The sequence below is a fragment of the Sciurus carolinensis genome, chromosome 5 (genome assembly GCF_902686445.1).
Source record: "Sciurus carolinensis chromosome 5, mSciCar1.2, whole genome shotgun sequence".
NCBI classification, from domain to species: domain Eukaryota; kingdom Metazoa; phylum Chordata; class Mammalia; order Rodentia; family Sciuridae; genus Sciurus; species Sciurus carolinensis.
In genome coordinates, this window is record NC_062217.1 from 120,208,405 (window position 1) to 120,227,550 (window position 19,146).

Sequence of the window (19,146 nt, forward strand, 5' to 3'; positions counted from 1 at the left end):
AAAAAACTGTCAGAAATGAAGAACAGATTAGTGGCTGTCGGACTTAGGGAGAATGGGGCAGGAGAGAAAAGGGTGTAGTTATAAAAGACCAACACAAGGGATCCCTGTGGTAACAGAACATCAACTGTTATCAATGTCAAGAACCTTGTCGATGTCAAGAACCTAGTTACATGGTACAGAACTGCAAGACATTACCACTGGATAAACGGTGCACTGTATCTATTTCTTGCAACTATATGTGAATCAATAATTAGCTCAAAATACAAAGTTTGTTTTCTTGTGGTGCTGTGACTGAACCCAGGTACTCATTAATGCTAATGCTAGGCAGGTGCTCAAGATATAACCCCAGCCCTCAAAATACAAATTCTAACTTCTAACTTAAAAAGTCAATCAGGGGATCTGGGGATGTAGTTCAATGGTAGAGCACTTGTCTAGCATTGGTAAGGCCCTAAGTTCAATTTCAAGCAACATACCCACACAGTCAATCATGCTTGCATCTTAGTCACTTCAAATTTATCAGTAACTGCCATTGATTTAGGTAAAACTGTAATTAGTATTAGACAAAGGAGTCGAAACTAATCTAAAGACAAAAATTACACTTGTGATTAATTTTTTTTGGGGGGGGGAGGTACTAGGAATTGAACCCAGGGGCACTTTACCACTGAGCCACATTCCCAGCCCTTTTATTTATTTATTTATTTTTATGTTGTATGTTTTTTTTTATTGTAAACAAATGGGATACATGTTGTTTCTCTGTTTCTGCATGGAGTCAAGGCATACACCATTTGTGTAATCATAAATTTACATACAGTAATGTTGGTTGTTTCATTCTGGGTTTTTTTTTTCCCTCCCCCCCCACCCTTCCCACCCTTCTTTTCCCTCAATACAGTCCTTCCTTCCTCCATTCTTACCACCATCCTTAACCCTAATCCTAAACCTAACCCTAATCCTAACGCTAACCCCTCCCACTCCCCATTATATGTCCTCATCCGCTTATCAGCGAGATCATTCGTCCTTTAGTTTTTTGAGATTGGCTTATCTCACTTAGCATGCATGATATTCTCCAATTTCATCCATTTGCCTGCAAATGCCATAATTTTATCATTCTTTATGGCGGAGTAATATTCCATTGTATATATATGCCACAGTTTCTTTATCCATTCATCAATTGAAGGACATCTAGGTTGGTTCCACAATCTGGTTATGGTGAATTGAGCAGCAATGAACACTGATGTGGCTGCATCTCTGTAGTATGCTGATTTTAAGTCCTTTGGGTATAGGCCAAGGAGTGGGATAGCTGGGTCAAATGGTGGTTCCATTCCAAGCTTTCTGAGGAATCTCCATACTGCTTTCCAGAGTGGCTGCACCAATTTGCAACCCCACCAGCAATGTATGAGTGTACCTTTTCCCCCACATACTCGCCAACACCTATTGTTGCTTATGTTCTTGATAATCACCATTCTAATTGGGGTGAGATAGAATCTTAGGGTAGTTTTGATTTGCATTTCTCTTATTACTAAAGATGGTGAACATTTTTTCATATATCTATTGATTGCTTGTACATCTTCTTCTGTGAAGTGTCCATTTCCTTAGCCCATTTGTTGATTGGATTATTTGTATTCTTCGTGTAGAGTTTTTTGAGTTCCTTATATATTCTGAAAATTAGCGCTCTATCTGAAGTATGAGTGGCAAAGATATTCTCCCACTCTGTAGGCTCTTCTCTTCACATTACTGATAGTTTCCTTTGCTAAGAGAAAGCTTTTTAGTTTGAACCTATCCCAGTTGTTGATTCTTGCTTTTATTTCTTGTGCTATGGGAGTCCTGTTAAGGAAGTCTGATCCTAAGCCAACAAGTTGAAGATTTGGACCTACTTCTTCTTCTATAAGATGCAGGGTCTCTAGTCTGATTCCAAGGTCCTTGATCCATTTTGAGTTGAGTTTTGTGCAGGGTGAGAGATAGGGGTTTAATTTCATTCTGTTGCATATGGTTTTCCAGTTTTCTCAGCACCATTTGTTGAAGAGGCTATCTTTTCTCCATTGCATATTTTTGGACCCTTTGTCTAGTATGAGAAAATTGTATTTATTTGGGTTTGTGTCCATGTCCTCTATTCTGTACCACTGATCTACCTGTCTATTTTGGTACCAATCCCATGCCATTTTTGTTACTATTGCTTTGTAGTAGAGTTGAAGATCTGGTATTGCAATACCCCTGCTTCGCTCTTTCTACTGAGGATTGCTTTAGCTATTCTGGGTTTTTTATTCTTCCAGATGAATTTCATAATTGCTTGCTCTATTTCTGTAAGGTATATCATTGGGATTTTAATTGGAATTGCATTGAATCTGTATAGCACTTTAGGTAGTATGGCCATTTTGACAATATTAATTTTGCCTATCTAAGAACATGGGAGGTCTTTCCATCTTCTAAGGTTTTCCTTAATTTCTTTCTTTAGTGTTCTGTAGTTCTCATTGTAGAGGTCTTTCACCTCTTTTGTGAGATTGATTCCCAAGTATTTTATTTTTTTCGATGCTATTGTGAATGGGGTAGTTTTCCTAATTTCTCTTTCTGAAGATTCATCACTTATGTATAAAAATGCATTGGATTTATGAGCATTGATCTTGTAACCTGCTACTTTACTGAATTCACTTATGAGTTCTAAAAGTTTTCTGGTGGAATTTCCTGGTTCCTCTAAATATATAATCATGTCATCAGCGAACAGGGATAGTTTGAGTTCTTCTTTTCCAATTCATATCCCTTTAATTTCTTTGGTTTGTCTAATTGCTCTGGCTAGAGTTTCAAGGACGATGTTGAATAGAAGTGGTGAAAGAGGGCATCCCTGCCTTGTTCCAGTTTTTAGGGGGAATGCTTTCAGTTTTTCACCATTTAGAATGATATTGGCCATGGGCTTAGCGTAGATGGCCTTTACAATGTTAAGGAATGTTCCCACTACCCCAATTTTTTCTAGTGTTTTCAGCATGAAGAGATGCTGTATTTTATCGAATGCTTTTTCTGCATCTATCGAAATAATCATGTGATTCTTAACTTTAAGTCTGTTGATATGGTGAATGACATTTATTGATTTCCGGATGTTGAACCAACCTTGCATCCCTGGGATAAAACCCACTTGATCGTGGTTGCACTATCTTTTTAATATATTTTTGGATGCGATTTGCTAAAATTTTGTTGAGAATTTTTGCGTCAATGTTCATTACGAATATTGGTCTGAAATTTTCTTTCCTCGATGTGTCTTTGTCTGGTTTAGGTTTGGCTTCATAGAATGAGTTTGGGAGGGTTCCCTCCTCTTCTATTTCATGGAATACTTTGAGGAGTATTGAAATGAGCTCTTCTTTAAAGGTTTTGTAGAATTCGGTTGAGAACCCACCTGGTCCCGGACTTTTCTTTGTTGGTAGGCTTTTGATGACCTCTTCTATTTCATTGCTTGAAATTGATTTACTTAAGTTGTGTATATCCTCCTCGTTCAGTTTAGGTAATTCATATGTCTCTAAAAACTTGTTGATGTCTTTGAGGTTTTCTGTTTTGTTGGAGTACAGATTTTCAAAATAGCTTCTAATTTTGTATTTCACTTGTGTCTGTTGTGATATTTCCTTGTTCATTCCAAATTTTAGTAATTTGAGTTTTCTCCCTCTTTCTCTTTGTTAGTGTGGCTAAGGGTTTATCAATTTTGTTTATTTTTTTCAAAGAACCAACTATTTATTTTGTTAATTTTTCCGATTGTTTCTTTTGTTTCAATTTCGTTGATTTTGGCTCTGATTTTAACTATTTCCTGTCTTCTACTACTTTTGGTGTTGGTCTGTTCTTTTTCTAGGGCTTTGAGCTGTAGTGTTAAGTTGTTTATTTGTTGATTTCTACTTCTTTTGTTGAATGCACCCCATGAAATAAATCTTCCTCTAAGTACTGCTTTCATAGTGTCCCAGAGATTTTGATATGATGTGTCTTTGTTCTCATTTAATTCTAAGAATTTTTTTATTTCCCTCCTGATGTCTTCTGTTATTCATTCATCATATAATAGCATATTATTTAATCTCCAGGTATTGGAGAAGTTTCTGTTTTTTATTCTGTCATTTATTTCTAATTTCAATCCATTATGATCTGATAGAATACAAGGTAGTATCTCTATCTTCTTGTATTTGCTAACAGTAGCTTTGTGGCATAAAATATGGTCTACTTTAGAGAAGGATCCATGTGCTGCTGAGAAGAAAGTGTATTCGTTCTTTGTTGGATGGTATATTCTATATATGTCCGTTAAGTCTAAATTGTTGATTGTGTTATTGAGATCTATGGTTTCTTTATTCAATTTTTGTTTGGAGGATCTATCCAATGGCGAGAGAGGTGTGTTAAAATCACCTAGTATTATTGTGTTGTGGTCTATTTGATTTCTGGAATGAAGAAGGATTTGTTTGACATACATGGATGAGCCAATGTTCAGGGCATAGATATTTATGATTGTTATGTCTTGCTGATTTATGCTTCCCTTAAGCAGTATGTAATGTCCTCTTTATCCCTTCTGACTAGTTTTGGCTTGAAGTCCACATTATCTGAAATGAGGATGGATACTCCAGCTTTTTTGCTGTGTCCATGTGCATGGTATGTTTTTTCCCATCCTTTCACCTTTAGTCTATGGGTATCTCTTTCTATGAGATGAGTCTCTTGCAGGCAGCATATTGTTCGATTTTTTCTTTTTAATCCAATCTGCCAGTCTATGTCTTTTGATTGATGAGTTCGGGTCATTAACATTCAGGGTTATTATTGTGATATGATTTGTATTCCCAGCCATTTGACTCATTTTTGCTTTTTGACATGATTTGGTTTCTCCTTTATTTGGCTATTCCTTTAGGCTAGCTCCTCCCATTGCTGATTTGCATCGTTGTTTTTCATCTCTTCCTCATGGAATATTTTGCTGAGAATGTTCTGTAATGCAGGCTTTCTTTTTGTAAATTTGTTTAGCTTTTGTTTCTCATGGAAGGATCTTAATTCGTCGTCAAATCTGAAAGTAAGTTTTGCTGGGTATAAGATTCTTGGTTGGCATCCGTTTTCTTTCAGGGCTTGGTAAATGTTGTTCCAGGCCCTTCTAACTTTTAGGGTCTGGACTGAAAAATCTGCTGATATTCTTATTGGTTTCCCCCTGAATTAATTTGATTCTTTTCTCTCGCGCCTTTAAAATTCTGTCTTTATTTTGTATGTTAGGTATTTTCATAATAATGTGCCTTGGTGTGGGTCTGTTGTAATTTTGTATGTTTGGAGTCCTATAAGCCTCTTGTACTTGGTTTTCCATTTCATTCTTCAGGCTTGGGAAATTTTCTGATATTATTTCATTGAATAGATTGTTCATTCCTTTGGTGTGTTTCTCTAAGCCTTCCTCAATCCCAATAATTCTTAAATTTGGCCTTTTCATGATATCCCATAATTCTTGTAGATTCTGTTCATGATTTCTTACCATCTTCTCTGTTTGGTCAACTTTGTTTTCAAGATTAAATAATTTGTCTTCAATGTCTGAGGTTCTGTCTTCCAGGTGTTCTGTCCTATTGGTTATGCTTTCTATGGAGTTTTTAACTTGGTTTATTGTTTCCTTCATTTCAAGGATTTCTGTTTGTTTTTTTTTTTCAGTATCTCTAACTCTTTATTGAAATGATCTCTTGCTTCCCGTATTTGCTCTTTTAACTGTTGATTGGTGTGATCATTTAATGCCTGCATTTGCTCTTTCATCTCCTCCTTCAATGCCTGCATTTGCTCTTTTATCTCCTCGTTTGCTTCCCTGATTGTTTTAATTATGTACATTCTGAACTCCCTTTCTGACATTTCTTCTGCTGCTGTCATTGGGTTTTATTGATATAGTATCTAGGTTTGTTTGGGACATTTTCTTCCCTTGTTTTCTCATATTGGTCAGATGTCAGTGGGACTCTGAGATATTGCAGATTTCCTCTATTGTGTCCCTGGCTTATAGTGTCCCTGAAGATTTCCAGTATATCACCTCCCGGCCTTCAGTAGCCTGAAGTCTTGGAGGAACTTGAGAATGCAGTGCTTCTGAAGAAAGCTGCCCCTAGCCCGCTACTGGTTCCCGGGCTTGGAGCTGGCTCTGTGCGGAAAGGCTCTCACTGGGCGGTCTGCTCCGAGAAGCTGGTCGTGAAAGGAGCCTGCCGCTGGAGGGAGCAGGGCTGCTTGGGGAAGTCCCTGGCTGCCTTGTCCTGGTCCCTGAAGCTGCCTATGGGCCGTAGCTTGCTGCTGGCTCCAGGACTCGGAGCTGGTTCTGTGCAGAAAGGCTCTCACTGGGGGGCCTGCTCCAAGAAGCTGGCCATGTGGGAGAAGCCCACCGCTGGAGGGAGCAGGGCTACCTGGGGAAGACTCTAGTTGCCCTGCCTTGCTCTGAGAAGTCGCCCCTATCTGGGCCTGCCACCTGGGCCGAGCTTTACCTGGTGGGGGAGACTCACCCTAAGGCTCTATTTTAGTCTGAGTCTCTCAATGCCTCCCCTTCTTGAATCCTGGGTTCTGAAGCAACAGGAGATGCAGTCACCCTCTAGTCCACCATCTTGGATCACCGCCCCCCCTTTATTTTTTGAGACAAGGTCTCGCTAAGTTGCTTAAAGTCCTACTAAGTTGTTGAGGCTGGCTACCATGCCAGGATAATTTTAACTGATTTTTTATTTATTTATTTTTTTTGGGTGCTGGGGATCGAACCCAGGGTCTTGTGCTTACAAGGCAAGCACTCTACTGACTGAGCTATCTCCCTAGCCCCTTGATTTTTAAAGACAAAAATATCAATTAAGACTTCCCAGTAAAAACACATATTAAATAATAAAGTAAAATAACACTTACATTCTCTACCAAAAAAAAATCTAAATACTCATCACAAGACTTAAGTATCATTACCTCTGATTTGAACTCACTAAAAAATCCTGATTATTATACTGTTTTCTAGGATATTTAATCTAGAAGAAGAAGCCAAAAATGAAATGAGTCAAAAATCTCATTTCAGTTCTGTAAGAAACAATGAACTATACATTAATATACTTGCCCTGTGACACATATATAATTAATCACATGTAAATCTGGTCAATGTGACTTAACATCCCACTATCATTTCTCCCTTCATTCCTGCCATAGAAATTACCATCAGTATTATATAGTAATTGTACTTACTTGACTGCTGTAAAGTTCTTCTAGAAGCGCTAAGGATTTAATGGACTTTGATCGACAAATTTCTTCCTCTGTAAATTTCTGGATATCTGGATGAACCTTTTGAGTCTGACCCAAACGCAAAAATCCTATTTGAAACTTGGCTAACTTCAAAGTATATTGTCAACAGCAGAGTGTGTATAGCTGGTCAACAAAACACTAAAACCACAGGCATAGAGGATTCTTACCTAATAAAGAAAGAAAATGAGCATTACTTTTCATTCCAGGTAATTTTTAACATGCTTATATTTTTACACAGAATAAGAGAGCTAAATAGGAAGTATAAGTGAGAACTAAGTCAAGTAACTTTAAAAATTTATAGGGCCAAAATATTTTAAAAAATTTTATGGCATTATTACTATATGTTATTAATAATATAATATAAAACTGAATATATGTAAACTTTAACTGTATGTGGCACACAGTTGTCAACCAATAAATATTTGCTGCCATCATTATGATTACTCTAAAACTGCTTAAAAATTTAACGACATGAAAAAAAATCCAAGAAAATCGATTTCGACCTTTTTTGTATAATTCACCATTTGTAAAGGAAAAGGAAAACACTGACATATCATACACCAATTGAAAAAGATCTTAAAAATTCTAAATGCAAGAAGTCTGAAACAGGATTCTATTGACAATTTAGTTTTGTTATTTCTCACATCATTCTAAAAAGCTGATTTGAAATAAAATATTCTGAATTAAAGTTCAGCCATTTTGATATCAAATTCTGAATTGAGAAGCTGATATAAATATCTAGGTTCTAACTTTTTTTTTTTTTCTTTTTGCAGTGCTGGGGATTGAACCCAGGGACTTGTGTTTGCAAGGCAAGCACTCTACCAGCGGAGCTATACCCACAGCCCAATATCTAGGTTCTAAACAAAATAATAATAACCTTACAAGAGTACATATTGTAGTTGTTTTTCCTGTCCCAGGCATACCCACAATGAGGGTATAGTCTTTTGAAAGAAGAACCTTTTTCATTGCTTGTCTCTGAGGTTTATTCAAACCTACATTTAAAATAAAAAGTAACAAGAAAAAGGGTATTAAATTTCAGGGAATAAATTCACTAATTTATTAGAAAAGGAGTCTCAATCTGAATTTGTTCTTAAATATATCTTTTCAAAGTTAAAAAAAGAGTTGGTAACTTTTTTTTTTCCTTTTGGTACCAGGGATTGAACCCAGGGACACTTAACCACAAAGCCACATCCGCAGCGCTTTTTATTTTCAGACAGGGTCTCACTAAGTTGCCTAGAGTGTTGCAAAATTACTGAGGTTGACCTTGAACTGTGGTCCTCCTACCTCAGCCTCCCTAGTTGTTGGATCACAGATGTACCCACTAAACCCAGTCTTATTATGGCGACTATTAAGGATATACACAAACTACTTCCAAAAAGCCTCTATCTAGAATTCCAAGAGAAATCAATCAAGAAATTAGACTATTTCTTGGTATAAGTAAAACCAAGAAAAATTAACCAAAGTGCTGATTATAGCATACCCTTTAGAATGCTGGCAACTGTATCCTTTGCATCATGTGGAAGAACAGAACTGAGGTAGGGTATAAACTGAGGTTCACGAAAGTCAATGATTAAATCTCGAAGTTTTTTGCTGAAAAGGAGATCCATACTTTTAGTAATATTCCTCAGAAAAGTGGGGAGAAATTCAGATTTATTCATTGTTACAACCTGGCATTAGTGTTTTCCATCAATTTAGAAAGATTTCCTAAAGGGGTGTCTATATCACAATTTTTTTCTTCTTGGTCTATTCTGAACAGAGTTGATTCTGCAAATACTGACAAGTTCCTAAAACAGCAGAACAAATATACATGAATGTTTTTCATTTTTACATGGTCTATATAAGAAATAAACTGCTATCTGCTAAAAGAGTTGATAAGCTAAAATAACTATTAAAATGGCTAACGTAACAACAAAAGGTTACAACCCCTCATTCACACTTGCCAGTCAAAGACAACATGAGGACATGACTGGCAAGAAAGCAGAGAAAGGAAGGGTATAAGACATCAAGGTCAAAGCAATCAATAACCAGTAACCTGTGACATTTGCTGAAAATCCCCTTGACCCTACAATCTAACGCAAACTCAGCATCTCCAGAAGGTTGTGAGCCCCTGGCTCCTCCTTCCTCCAGCCTGAAGGATAGGTCTCCTTCCTGACACTTCTTCCCACTCCTCTATCTGCTCCCTAAACCCTGCCATGCCTAGAGTCCCTTCCCTGGTCCACTGTGCTGCTCTTATGGTTTTCCTTCAGACTGTCCAAACTTTAGGTTTGAATATTTGCAGGCACCAAGATCTCTCCTGGCTAAAACCCAGGCTACAGAAGTTCAATATATAAAATGGAACTTTTCATCCCTGCTGAACCTGAGCCTCTCCTCTGGATGGGATCTTAGCACTTGTATCCACTGCTGCATTGACCTGCCCTCTCCCTCACTCTCTTTCCAGCCCCATACCTAATCAGTATCTGACTACCTGCCAATTTTACTTTCGAGTTCATCAAAGTCACTATGTCCCCTCTGTCAATGCAACTTTGGCCTTTATCACCTCTAGCCTGGGTCACTACAATATCTTCCTGGTTTCTCTTTCATTTTGCTTGTGTTAATTAATTCAAATCTCCACAATGCATTCACAAGGAAATGCAAGATCAATTACCATGTATTCTTTAAAACCCTTCAATAAAAGCCGGGCATGGTGGTGTACCCCAGCAACTCTGGAGGCTGAAGCAGGAAGATCACAAGTTCAAAGCCAGCCTCAGCAATTTAGCGAGGGCCCTAAGGAACTTAGCAGATCTTGTCTCAAAATACAAAATCAGGACTGGGGATATAGCCCAGTTGGTAGAGTGTTTCCTTTGCATGCACAAGACCCTGGGTTCAATCCCCAGAACCAAGAATGAATAAATAAATAAATAAATAAGAGCCAGGGCTGTGGCTCAGTGGTTAAGTGTCCCTAGGTTCAATTCCTACCAAAAAACAAAAACAAAAACAAAATAAATAAATAAACACTTCAATAATACATCAAATAATAAAAACTTCTGAACACAGTATATTAAATCTCTCTGACCTGACCTCTCCAATCATTCCCTTCTTATATTTACATTCCAGAAATAACTACCTGCATTCCCCTGACAACTCCATGTGATACTATATATATCATAGGATAATGGCTTTGTGTAGTGTTTGCTTGGGCTTCTGTATGCTTTTTCCCATTACTTCACTAGGCTAATTTATTAATCCACGAGATCAAGATCCAGAATTAACTTTTTCAAAAAGCATTCCTGAGCCTCCTAAAATTGGGTTAAATGCCTTTCTTCTGTGTTCTTATCAATTCAAGCACTTAACATACTACATTGAAAATACAGCTTGGCACAGCGTCACATACTTGTAATCCCATATACTCAGGAGGCTGAGGCAGGAGGATCCAAAGTTCAAGGTCAGCCTCAGCAACTTAGTGTGACCCTATCTGGAAATCAAAAATAAAAAGGGTTGGGGATATCGTTCAGAGGTAGAGAGCTTATTTAGCATTTGAGAGGCCCTGAATTCTATCCCCAGTACAAAAAAAGGTTAATAATCAATTTTATGTTGTATGAATTCTACCTCATTAAAAAAAAAAAAGCGAGGGCCAGGGCTGTGGCTTAGTGGTAGAGCACTTGCCTCCCACACATGCTGGGTTTGATCCTCAGCACCACATAAAAATAAACATAAAGATATTGTGTCCATCTGCAACAACAAAAAAAAGTTTAAAAAAAATGAGCTGGGCACAGTGGTGCACACCTGTAATCCCAGCAGCTGGGGAGGCTGAGGCAGGAGGATTGAGAATTCAAAGCCAGCCTCACCAAAAGCAAGGCACTAAGTAACTCAGTGAGACCCTGCCTCTAAATAAAATACGAAGTAAGGCTGAGGATGTGGCTTATGGTTGAGTGCCCCTGAGTTCAATCTCCAGTACCCACTCCCCAAAAAATAAATACTGGTACCTGCTACAAAACGATGAATCTGAGAATCAATATGTTAAATGACAAAAATCAGCTGCATAGAGACCACATTAACTTGAAAGGTTCATAAGAGGTCAATTTATAGATACATAGAGTAGGCTAGTAGTTGCCTGGCAGCGGAAAGTTGAAGGGAAGCAGGGGTACAGAGTGACTGCTGAGGTTCTTTTGGGGGTTATGAAAATGTTCTGAAACTAACTGTGGTGATAGTTGTACAACTCTTAATTTTTTCATGGCATTACTGGGTATAGAACCCGAACTATGCTAGGCAAGTATTCCACCACAAAGCAATATCCTCAGCCTTTTAAATTTTATTCTGAGACAGTCTTGCCAAGTTGCTGAGGCTGACCTGGAACTTAAGATCCTCCTGCCTCATCTTCCCGAGTAGCTGGGATTATAAGCCTGCACCACTGTGCCCAGCTATGATTCTTTGAATATATGAAAAACCACGAAACTGTACACTTTAACTGCATGAATTACCTATCAATAAGCTATTATCAAAAAAGTAGTATTTCATTACCTGTCTAATAAACAAGTTACTGTTGTCATGGTTAATCTCCTTCACATATCCTCTAGACAAAGCAAACAGTGTTCTCTCTTCTCCACTTAAAATAATTCTGTCACCTGCCATTAGGTTTGTGACAGGCATGGCACCCTTTTTTACGTTGGAAATTATGTAAATACTGTCCATCACAAACTCTCTTTACATGTTCTGTTCTGATCAGGTTTCCAATGCAGTTGCCACTCTCCTCCCTATGAAAGAGAAAAAAGAAAAAGCTTCCATTTACATCAGATAAGTACTGTTTGTACTTTTCTACACTTTTCTTCACCTGGCCTCTGAAAACTAATGCTGAGTCTGTCCTTTTTATATCTTTCGCAATCTACAATAATGTGATAGAAAGACTAAGTAAACATTCCCTCGGTTTTTAAAAAAATCTTTGTTGTTGTTCATTTTTATTTGGTGATAGGGATTGAACCCAGGGCCTCATGCACGCCAGGCAAGGTTTACCACTGAGCTTTCTCCCCTGACCTTCCACTTGTTTTTAAATGATCTATCACCCCTCCTTGTTCCACCCACAGATTGGGAACAAGGTGTTCTGAACAAGGTGTTTATTGGCACATGGATCCTTGATCAATACATCAGTACCCCCACATCCTGAGCTGATAAATATAACATTACAGAAGACAAACCATAATAATCTCCTGAACTAAATGTGAAGAAAGGAATAACTTATTTCCTTTAGTATTTATAAGAGGATTTATACATTGCTATTTAAAATAATGACATGCACTGGGAATGGGAGTGCATGCTTATGACTCAGGAGGCTGAAACAGGGGGATCCCAAGATTGAGACGAGCCTTAGCAACTTAGTGCAACTCTGTCTCAAAAGTTAAAAAAAAAAAAAAAAAAAGATGGGTGGTGGAAGCAGTACTTGGAATGTTGCTCCGTGGTTAAACACCCTGGGTTCAATTCCTAAACCATAAATAAATAAATAAATATATAAATAAATAACAAGCAAGTTGATAATTCCACTACTATTTTTTTAATAAAAAAATTATATTTACTTAGAAGCATTCAGAAAGTCAACAAAACAGTTGCAACTTTTTTTTTTTCAATTAGAGTGGTATACAGTTAACAGAACAACAATTATTTCATATAAGCTGCATCAGAGACAACTGAAGAGGAAAAACTACCATCCCCATGTATAACTAATTTGTGCTATGCACCAGTAAGAACCTGCTTTCAATTTCCATACCAATTTACAAGCCCCATACTGTACCAGGCAAGGTTAGTGGCTATTGAAAATACCACAGACAGGGCTATCTAAAGACACATTTGGTAGTGTGTTAACTATATAAAATAAGACACTGTACAGTTTAAAACAAATCTTAGGGGCTGGGGAGATAGCTCAGTAAGCACAAGGCCCTGGGTTCGATCCCCAGCACTCAAAAAAAAAAAAAAAAAAATCTTACCCAGTCTTACATTTCAATTTTTTTCTTGAAAAGAAGTGAGTTGTGTATAGGGGGATTAAATGCTTTACAGACAAGAAAAGAAAAACTGCAGTAGAACCAACATATACATCATCATCTTCCTCTTCATCTTCCTCTTCCTCCTCATCCTCTTCCTCCTCTTCCTTTTCTTGCTTTTGTCAGCCTTGACAACTCCTGTTTTTTGCTGCATCTGGTTTTCCTTTAGCTCCATAGGCAGTAATATCCTTTTTGTATTTTCCTTCAGTTCAGCAGCTTTCTTTTCATGAGTCTGCTTATCATCTGCAGCAGTGTCGTTCCATATCTCTCCCAGTGTCTTTGCAACATCACCAATGGACAGGCCAGGATGTTCTCCTTTGATTTTGGGGTGATACTCAGAACAGAACAAGAAGGCCGACGGAGGCCTCTGGGGTGCACTGGGATCCTTGAACTTCTTTTTGTCTCCCCTTAGGAGGGATATAGGTTTCATTTCTCTTTCATAACATCCTTGTCCGACTTTGCCAGGTCTTCGAATTTTCCTTTCTCTTTAGCAGATGTCTTCCACCTTTCTGAGCACATCTTAGAAAACTCTGAAAAGCTGACTGAAGTGTCTGGGTCACAAAGAATGCATGTGATGACATTTTGCCTCTCGGCTTCTTAGGATCTCCTTTGTCCATATTTAGTTGTTCTTCCTCAGTGAGGCACAGAGCCGCCCAGTGCCGGCTCTTAATGCCCAGGCACTGTCTCTATGGAGCTCAATGCACTGCAATGGCTGTGAGAGCAGGAGGCAAAGGCCAATTCCACTACCTCTCAGAAATAAGTATTTAGCATTTACAACCTCTCAGACACTACTATTAAATACTACACAACCTCAAACATGTTGGCATGTATGCTTAACATATTTGTTATACTTATGCAATCTACAGCAATATAAACTTTCTCCACTATAATGTTTTCTAAATTAAAGTCTAATATTAGGGAAACAAAGATTCAATTATTTCTAAAGTCACACTATTATCAACTTATTCTAGAAAAACAAAACTGGAATTAATGCAACTAAATTTCACTTATAGAAAAATACTATGCGAAGATATAAAAAATCCTAATAATTTATCCTTTATATAGATAAATCAGGGAAAAAAATGAACACCACAAAGAAAATGAGATAGACCTTCACAAAATGTGAATCTACATCAAAATAGAAAATATACACTTGTAAAACACTAGTATGTAAAAACTTAAAAAACTGGGTATGTCACAGGCCCGTAATCCCAGCTACTCAGGAAGCCAGGGTAAGAAGATTGAGTGTTTGAGGCTAGCCTGGGTAATGTGGTGAGACCCAATCTAAAAACAAAAACAAAAAAAAAATGAAGTAAAAAAGCAGTTTGCAATTTACCAATATGTAATAATTCACCTTAAGATATACTCAAGTTTGGGCTGTGGCTGGGGCTATGGCTCAGTGGTAGAGGATTTGCCTAGCATGTATGAGGCACTGGGTTGGATCCTCAGCACCACATGAAAATAAATAAATAAAATAAAGGTATTGTGTCTCTCTACAACTAAAAAAATAAAAAATTAAAAAAAGATGTGCTCAAGTTTATATTGGTATCACTGATGAAAATAATTAAAAAATAATTTTAAAAATTTCTTGCCAGGTATGGTGGCATCAGCCTGTAATCCCAGTAACTCAGGAAGCTGAGATAAGAAGAACCCAAGTTCAAAGTCAGCCTAAGCAACTTAGTGAGACCCTATCTCTTAAGTAAAATATAAAAAGGACTGAGGATGAGGCAAAAATAAATAAATAAATAATAAAATTTCTTTCATTTTTAAAAAATTTATATTTATTTTTTGGTACCAGGGATTGAACGCAGGGGTGCTTGACCACGGAGTTACATCTTAGTCTTTTTGATTTTTTTATTTTGAGGCAGGGCCTTGCAAAGTTGCTTAGGGCCAGCTTGGAACTTGTGGTCCTCCTGCCTCAACCTACCAAGTTCCTGGGATTACAGATGTGTGCCAGGTTACAAAAAAGATTTCTTGAGTCATGTTTAACTTATTTTTATTATTATTATTATTTTTTTTTAAGTTGTCGATGGACCTTTATTTATTTCTATGTGGTACTGAGGATCGAACCCAGTGCCTCACACATGCTAGGCAAGCCCTCGATCACTGTGCCACAACCCCATTCCCTATATTTAACTTAAGAAAATAAATGACTGTGCTAGAGGTGTACCTCAGTGGTAGAGCACTTGTTGCCTAGCATATAGGAGGCCTTGTGTTTGATCCACCCAAAAAAAGAATTATATCAATATCTATCCACATATACATAAAACTAACAATGATTACAGCACATAGCATATGCAGAAATGAGGATCTACTTAGCAATTAATCACTGACATCTGGAGTTGTTATGAACAAGTGAAATCACATATCTTAACATGCTACATAATCTGTATTTGTCATGAAGTCTATATCCCACCCTAGTTAATACAAATTAATGACACTTTACTCATTAAATGGACCACTTACATTTCTGAAGCAGGTCTTAACCAGATATTTTGGTGATTCTTTCTGTATCTTTTGATTGTGACTCCAGGGTTAACATCAGATACCAAAGGCTGAAATACTCGAGGTGTGTGAGCTTCAGATGCCAGGTTTCTTCTTTATTCTGGACAACATAACCACTGGGATTGAACTATCATCCATCTGTTGTTCAACTGCTCTAAATATGAAGTTCCAAGTTAGAATTACATATACAATATTTCACTGGTTGGCTATGAAATGAAGTTTTTCTAAAGTAAGTATACACGTAACCATCATAACTCACAAACACAGCCCCTAACTTTCATTAAAAGTCACTTGAATATTTAATAAATGTCATTTGAATATTTGATGTGGCTTTTTTTGTTTTTTGGTACTGGGGGTTGATTTACCACTGAGCTTCATACATCTCTAGCCCCTTTTAAATTTTTGAGAAAAGGTTTGCTAAATTGACAAGGAAGGCCTTGAACTTGTAATCCTCCTGCTTCTCCTCCCAAGTTCCGGGGGATTACAGGTATAAGTCACTACACCCAGCTGACATGTGGTTGTTCACAAAACAAAATGTGTAAGATATTCATTATTGCATTATTTTTTCCTCAATGACTATCCCCAAACAGCAAAGTCAAGTTGGTATACTCTAGTCTTCATTCTCATATATGTTTTGGTTATATGAGAATTCATATACAACTTCATTTCCTGAAACCACAAAATTTGTACACCCAGCTCTGTGACATAAGGAAGTCAATTTAAAAATATGGAGAATCAATTGTAGATTCAATTTTCCTTACTATTAAGTTAAAACATTTTATATAGAAACAAGTATGTTAAAGGATAGCATACAAAATACTGAGAATAAAACAAAAAATTTCAAATAAACTGGGTTGTATTATAGTCCCAGACATCCCATACAGTCCTCTCCCACTAAGGGACACATTGATACAATATTTTTAAAAGTACTTCATATGAATTTCAGGCTGAATTAAAATTTTGGCTCTGGTTTGACCTTGTTTCTTTGTCTATATTTACATTTAACTACTTTTTTGTGTCCTTCAAATTTTCAACTAGCCTATGAAGGCCATATGGCTGTTCAAATAACAGCTAATAAATTATCATTTAAACAAAAATAGCCATATGCAAACGGAATGGATCATGCCAAACTGTCCATCTGGAAGAACTGGTTTCCCTATGTGCAACTACAAAAGGTCTGAGATTAAAATAGCAAAAGAAATGGAAGCCTTCTTGAAACTATCTTTTAAGAAAACTTATGCCCATTCCAATAATCTCAGGCTGAGGGAAGAGGATCACAAATTCAAAACCAGCCTGCACAACCTTAGCAAGATCTTGTTTCAAAATAAAAAGTAAAAAGGGCTGGGCCTGTTGTTCAGTAGTAGTGCACTCCTAGGTTTGATTCCCAATATTGTAAAAGAACAAAAATATTTGTATTGTACTAAAAATGAATATTCTATATATTTCTTAACCAGATTCCATAAATCCTAAAATTATTTCATTTCATAGAAACTATATGGAGCAAGATTAAAATTCACTTTTGTAAGAGGTTTTAAAAGCACAGTATTATTGACTGAGAAAATGGGCTTGTTAGAAAACATGAACTTTTTTTTTTCTATTCTCTTCATTTTAGAAATACTATACTCAAAGGAGAATATGAAATAAAAATAATTAAAATGAAGTCATGTATTGTGCACATGTATGAATATGTAACAACAAATGCCATCAATGTGTACAACTACAATGCACCAATAAAAAATGTGGAAAAAGTAAAATTAAAAAAAAAAAAAAAAACAGAAATCATCAATGCCAGACCACCTACCAATAGTCATATTGCATTCCAGTCATCTTCAACTTGAAATATTGCTTTTTGAAAACAGTGTTTACCTGCTATAAAGAGTACAGTTGCCAACTTGTGAACAATATTTACAGGTTTCTCTTCCTCAATGATTTGTGGCAAAGAAGTAAGCTGTGTCTTCTCCTTTCCAGGGGATTTGCTAATACGATGCAGCAAAAAGAATGCCATCTGGTTTCTTAGCTTTAATAATTCTATGGGGAAAAAAAAACCCAAGAAGCTGTGTCTTTTTAAGAGTTTAATAAAGTTTATCACAACTTTTCCATTATATAAGTAAAACTTTCAGCTTTAACAATAGAAAACAATATTCACCGTTCCTGCTACTAGAATAAGCACTGTTGGTTATATTTTGGTCATTTCCTTCAAATTTTTAGCCACATGATAAGTTCTTGAAACAACTACTAATCTCATAACTAGTAAGACTTGAACCTTGTGTTTTATTAGGTGAATGCCAAAGATAGTTATCTACACTATCTTCAGTTTTTAGAACTTCAAGATAAACTTTTGTACCAAAAAAATCTTAAAACATTAATAATTTTCAACTATGGAGTATATTAAAATTATTTTTTAAAATACCACAATTAGTACAACCTACAATAGGCATAACAAGTATGTGAGCACACTGTCACGTAGGAAACTGCATCACCAAAAGCTGAAGGTAGGGAGGAGGCCAGAGAAGTAAAACTGAAAGCAAACACCTCAACCTCTTTTATCTAGATGGTTAGCAGGCACAGGGTACATCTGCCCAGTCTTGAGGTAGAGAAGTAAGCCAGCCTCTGGATCAGCTCTTCTCTCTTGGCTCAGCAGTGTATACAGAACGACCTGTGCAAAGCAGGTTGTTAAACAATGAGAATTCTATTAAACAAAACTATACGTTTCTACCATTTCTCTACATCATCTTATAATGAACACATAATTTTAAAACCTAAAGGTAAATGAAGGTGGGAGTGGTGGCAATTGCCTGTAATCCTACCTACTGAGAAGCTGAGGCAGGAGGATCTCAAGTTTCAAGGATAGCCTAAGCAACTTAACAAGGCCCTCAGCAACTTAACGAGACCCTGTCTCAAACAATAAAAAGGACTTGGGATGTAGCTCAGTGGTAAAGCACCCCTGGGTTCAAATCCCAGTTAAAAAAAAAAAATTTAAATAGCTCCATGGTAATTAGGTTTAGGAAACAATGAGTTAAACCTAGCTAAGACAAAAGAATTACTTTAAGATTTCTCAGAATTTTCAATAGGTTAATGTGTGTAGTAAGATATCCAAATATCCTTGGTTCCACAACTTACAGGAATAAGGAATTACTGCTTTTCAGAAGCATCTGTTTAGACTGGTAATTTGGCAGCATAAATTTGGCATCACTGGCTTATATATTCAGCTCTTTTATTGCTTTGCCAGAGAAAATTTTCTACCATGCATGTATACATTGATGAAACAAACTGAGTACTATAATGCATTAAAAATTAAAAAGTATTACATGAAACACAAACATAACCTAAATTGAACCAAAATATATAAAGCAGTCTACATGTTCAAATACAATAAACGTTCAGTTGTGCACAGTGGCACACGCCTGTAATCCAGCTACTTGGGAGG

The 19,146-nt window shown here is 36.8% G+C and overlaps 1 protein-coding gene across 1 annotated transcript in view; it reads right to left on the bottom strand.

The window, feature by feature from the left end:
* Dna2 (DNA replication helicase/nuclease 2) overlaps positions 1 to 19,146 on the bottom strand; it is a 43,362-nt gene that overhangs the window by 10,002 nt on the left and 14,214 nt on the right. Inside the window, 14 exon segments of the mRNA XM_047553824.1 lie at positions 7,153 to 7,304; positions 7,307 to 7,376; positions 8,092 to 8,201; positions 8,690 to 8,799; positions 8,877 to 8,993; positions 11,707 to 11,735; positions 11,737 to 11,850; positions 11,852 to 11,939; positions 15,681 to 15,726; positions 15,729 to 15,815; positions 15,818 to 15,873; positions 17,586 to 17,634; positions 17,637 to 17,747; positions 18,258 to 18,375. Coding sequence (XP_047409780.1) covers positions 7,153 to 7,304; positions 7,307 to 7,376; positions 8,092 to 8,201; positions 8,690 to 8,799; positions 8,877 to 8,993; positions 11,707 to 11,735; positions 11,737 to 11,850; positions 11,852 to 11,939; positions 15,681 to 15,726; positions 15,729 to 15,815; positions 15,818 to 15,873; positions 17,586 to 17,634; positions 17,637 to 17,747; positions 18,258 to 18,375 — 1,257 coding nt within the window.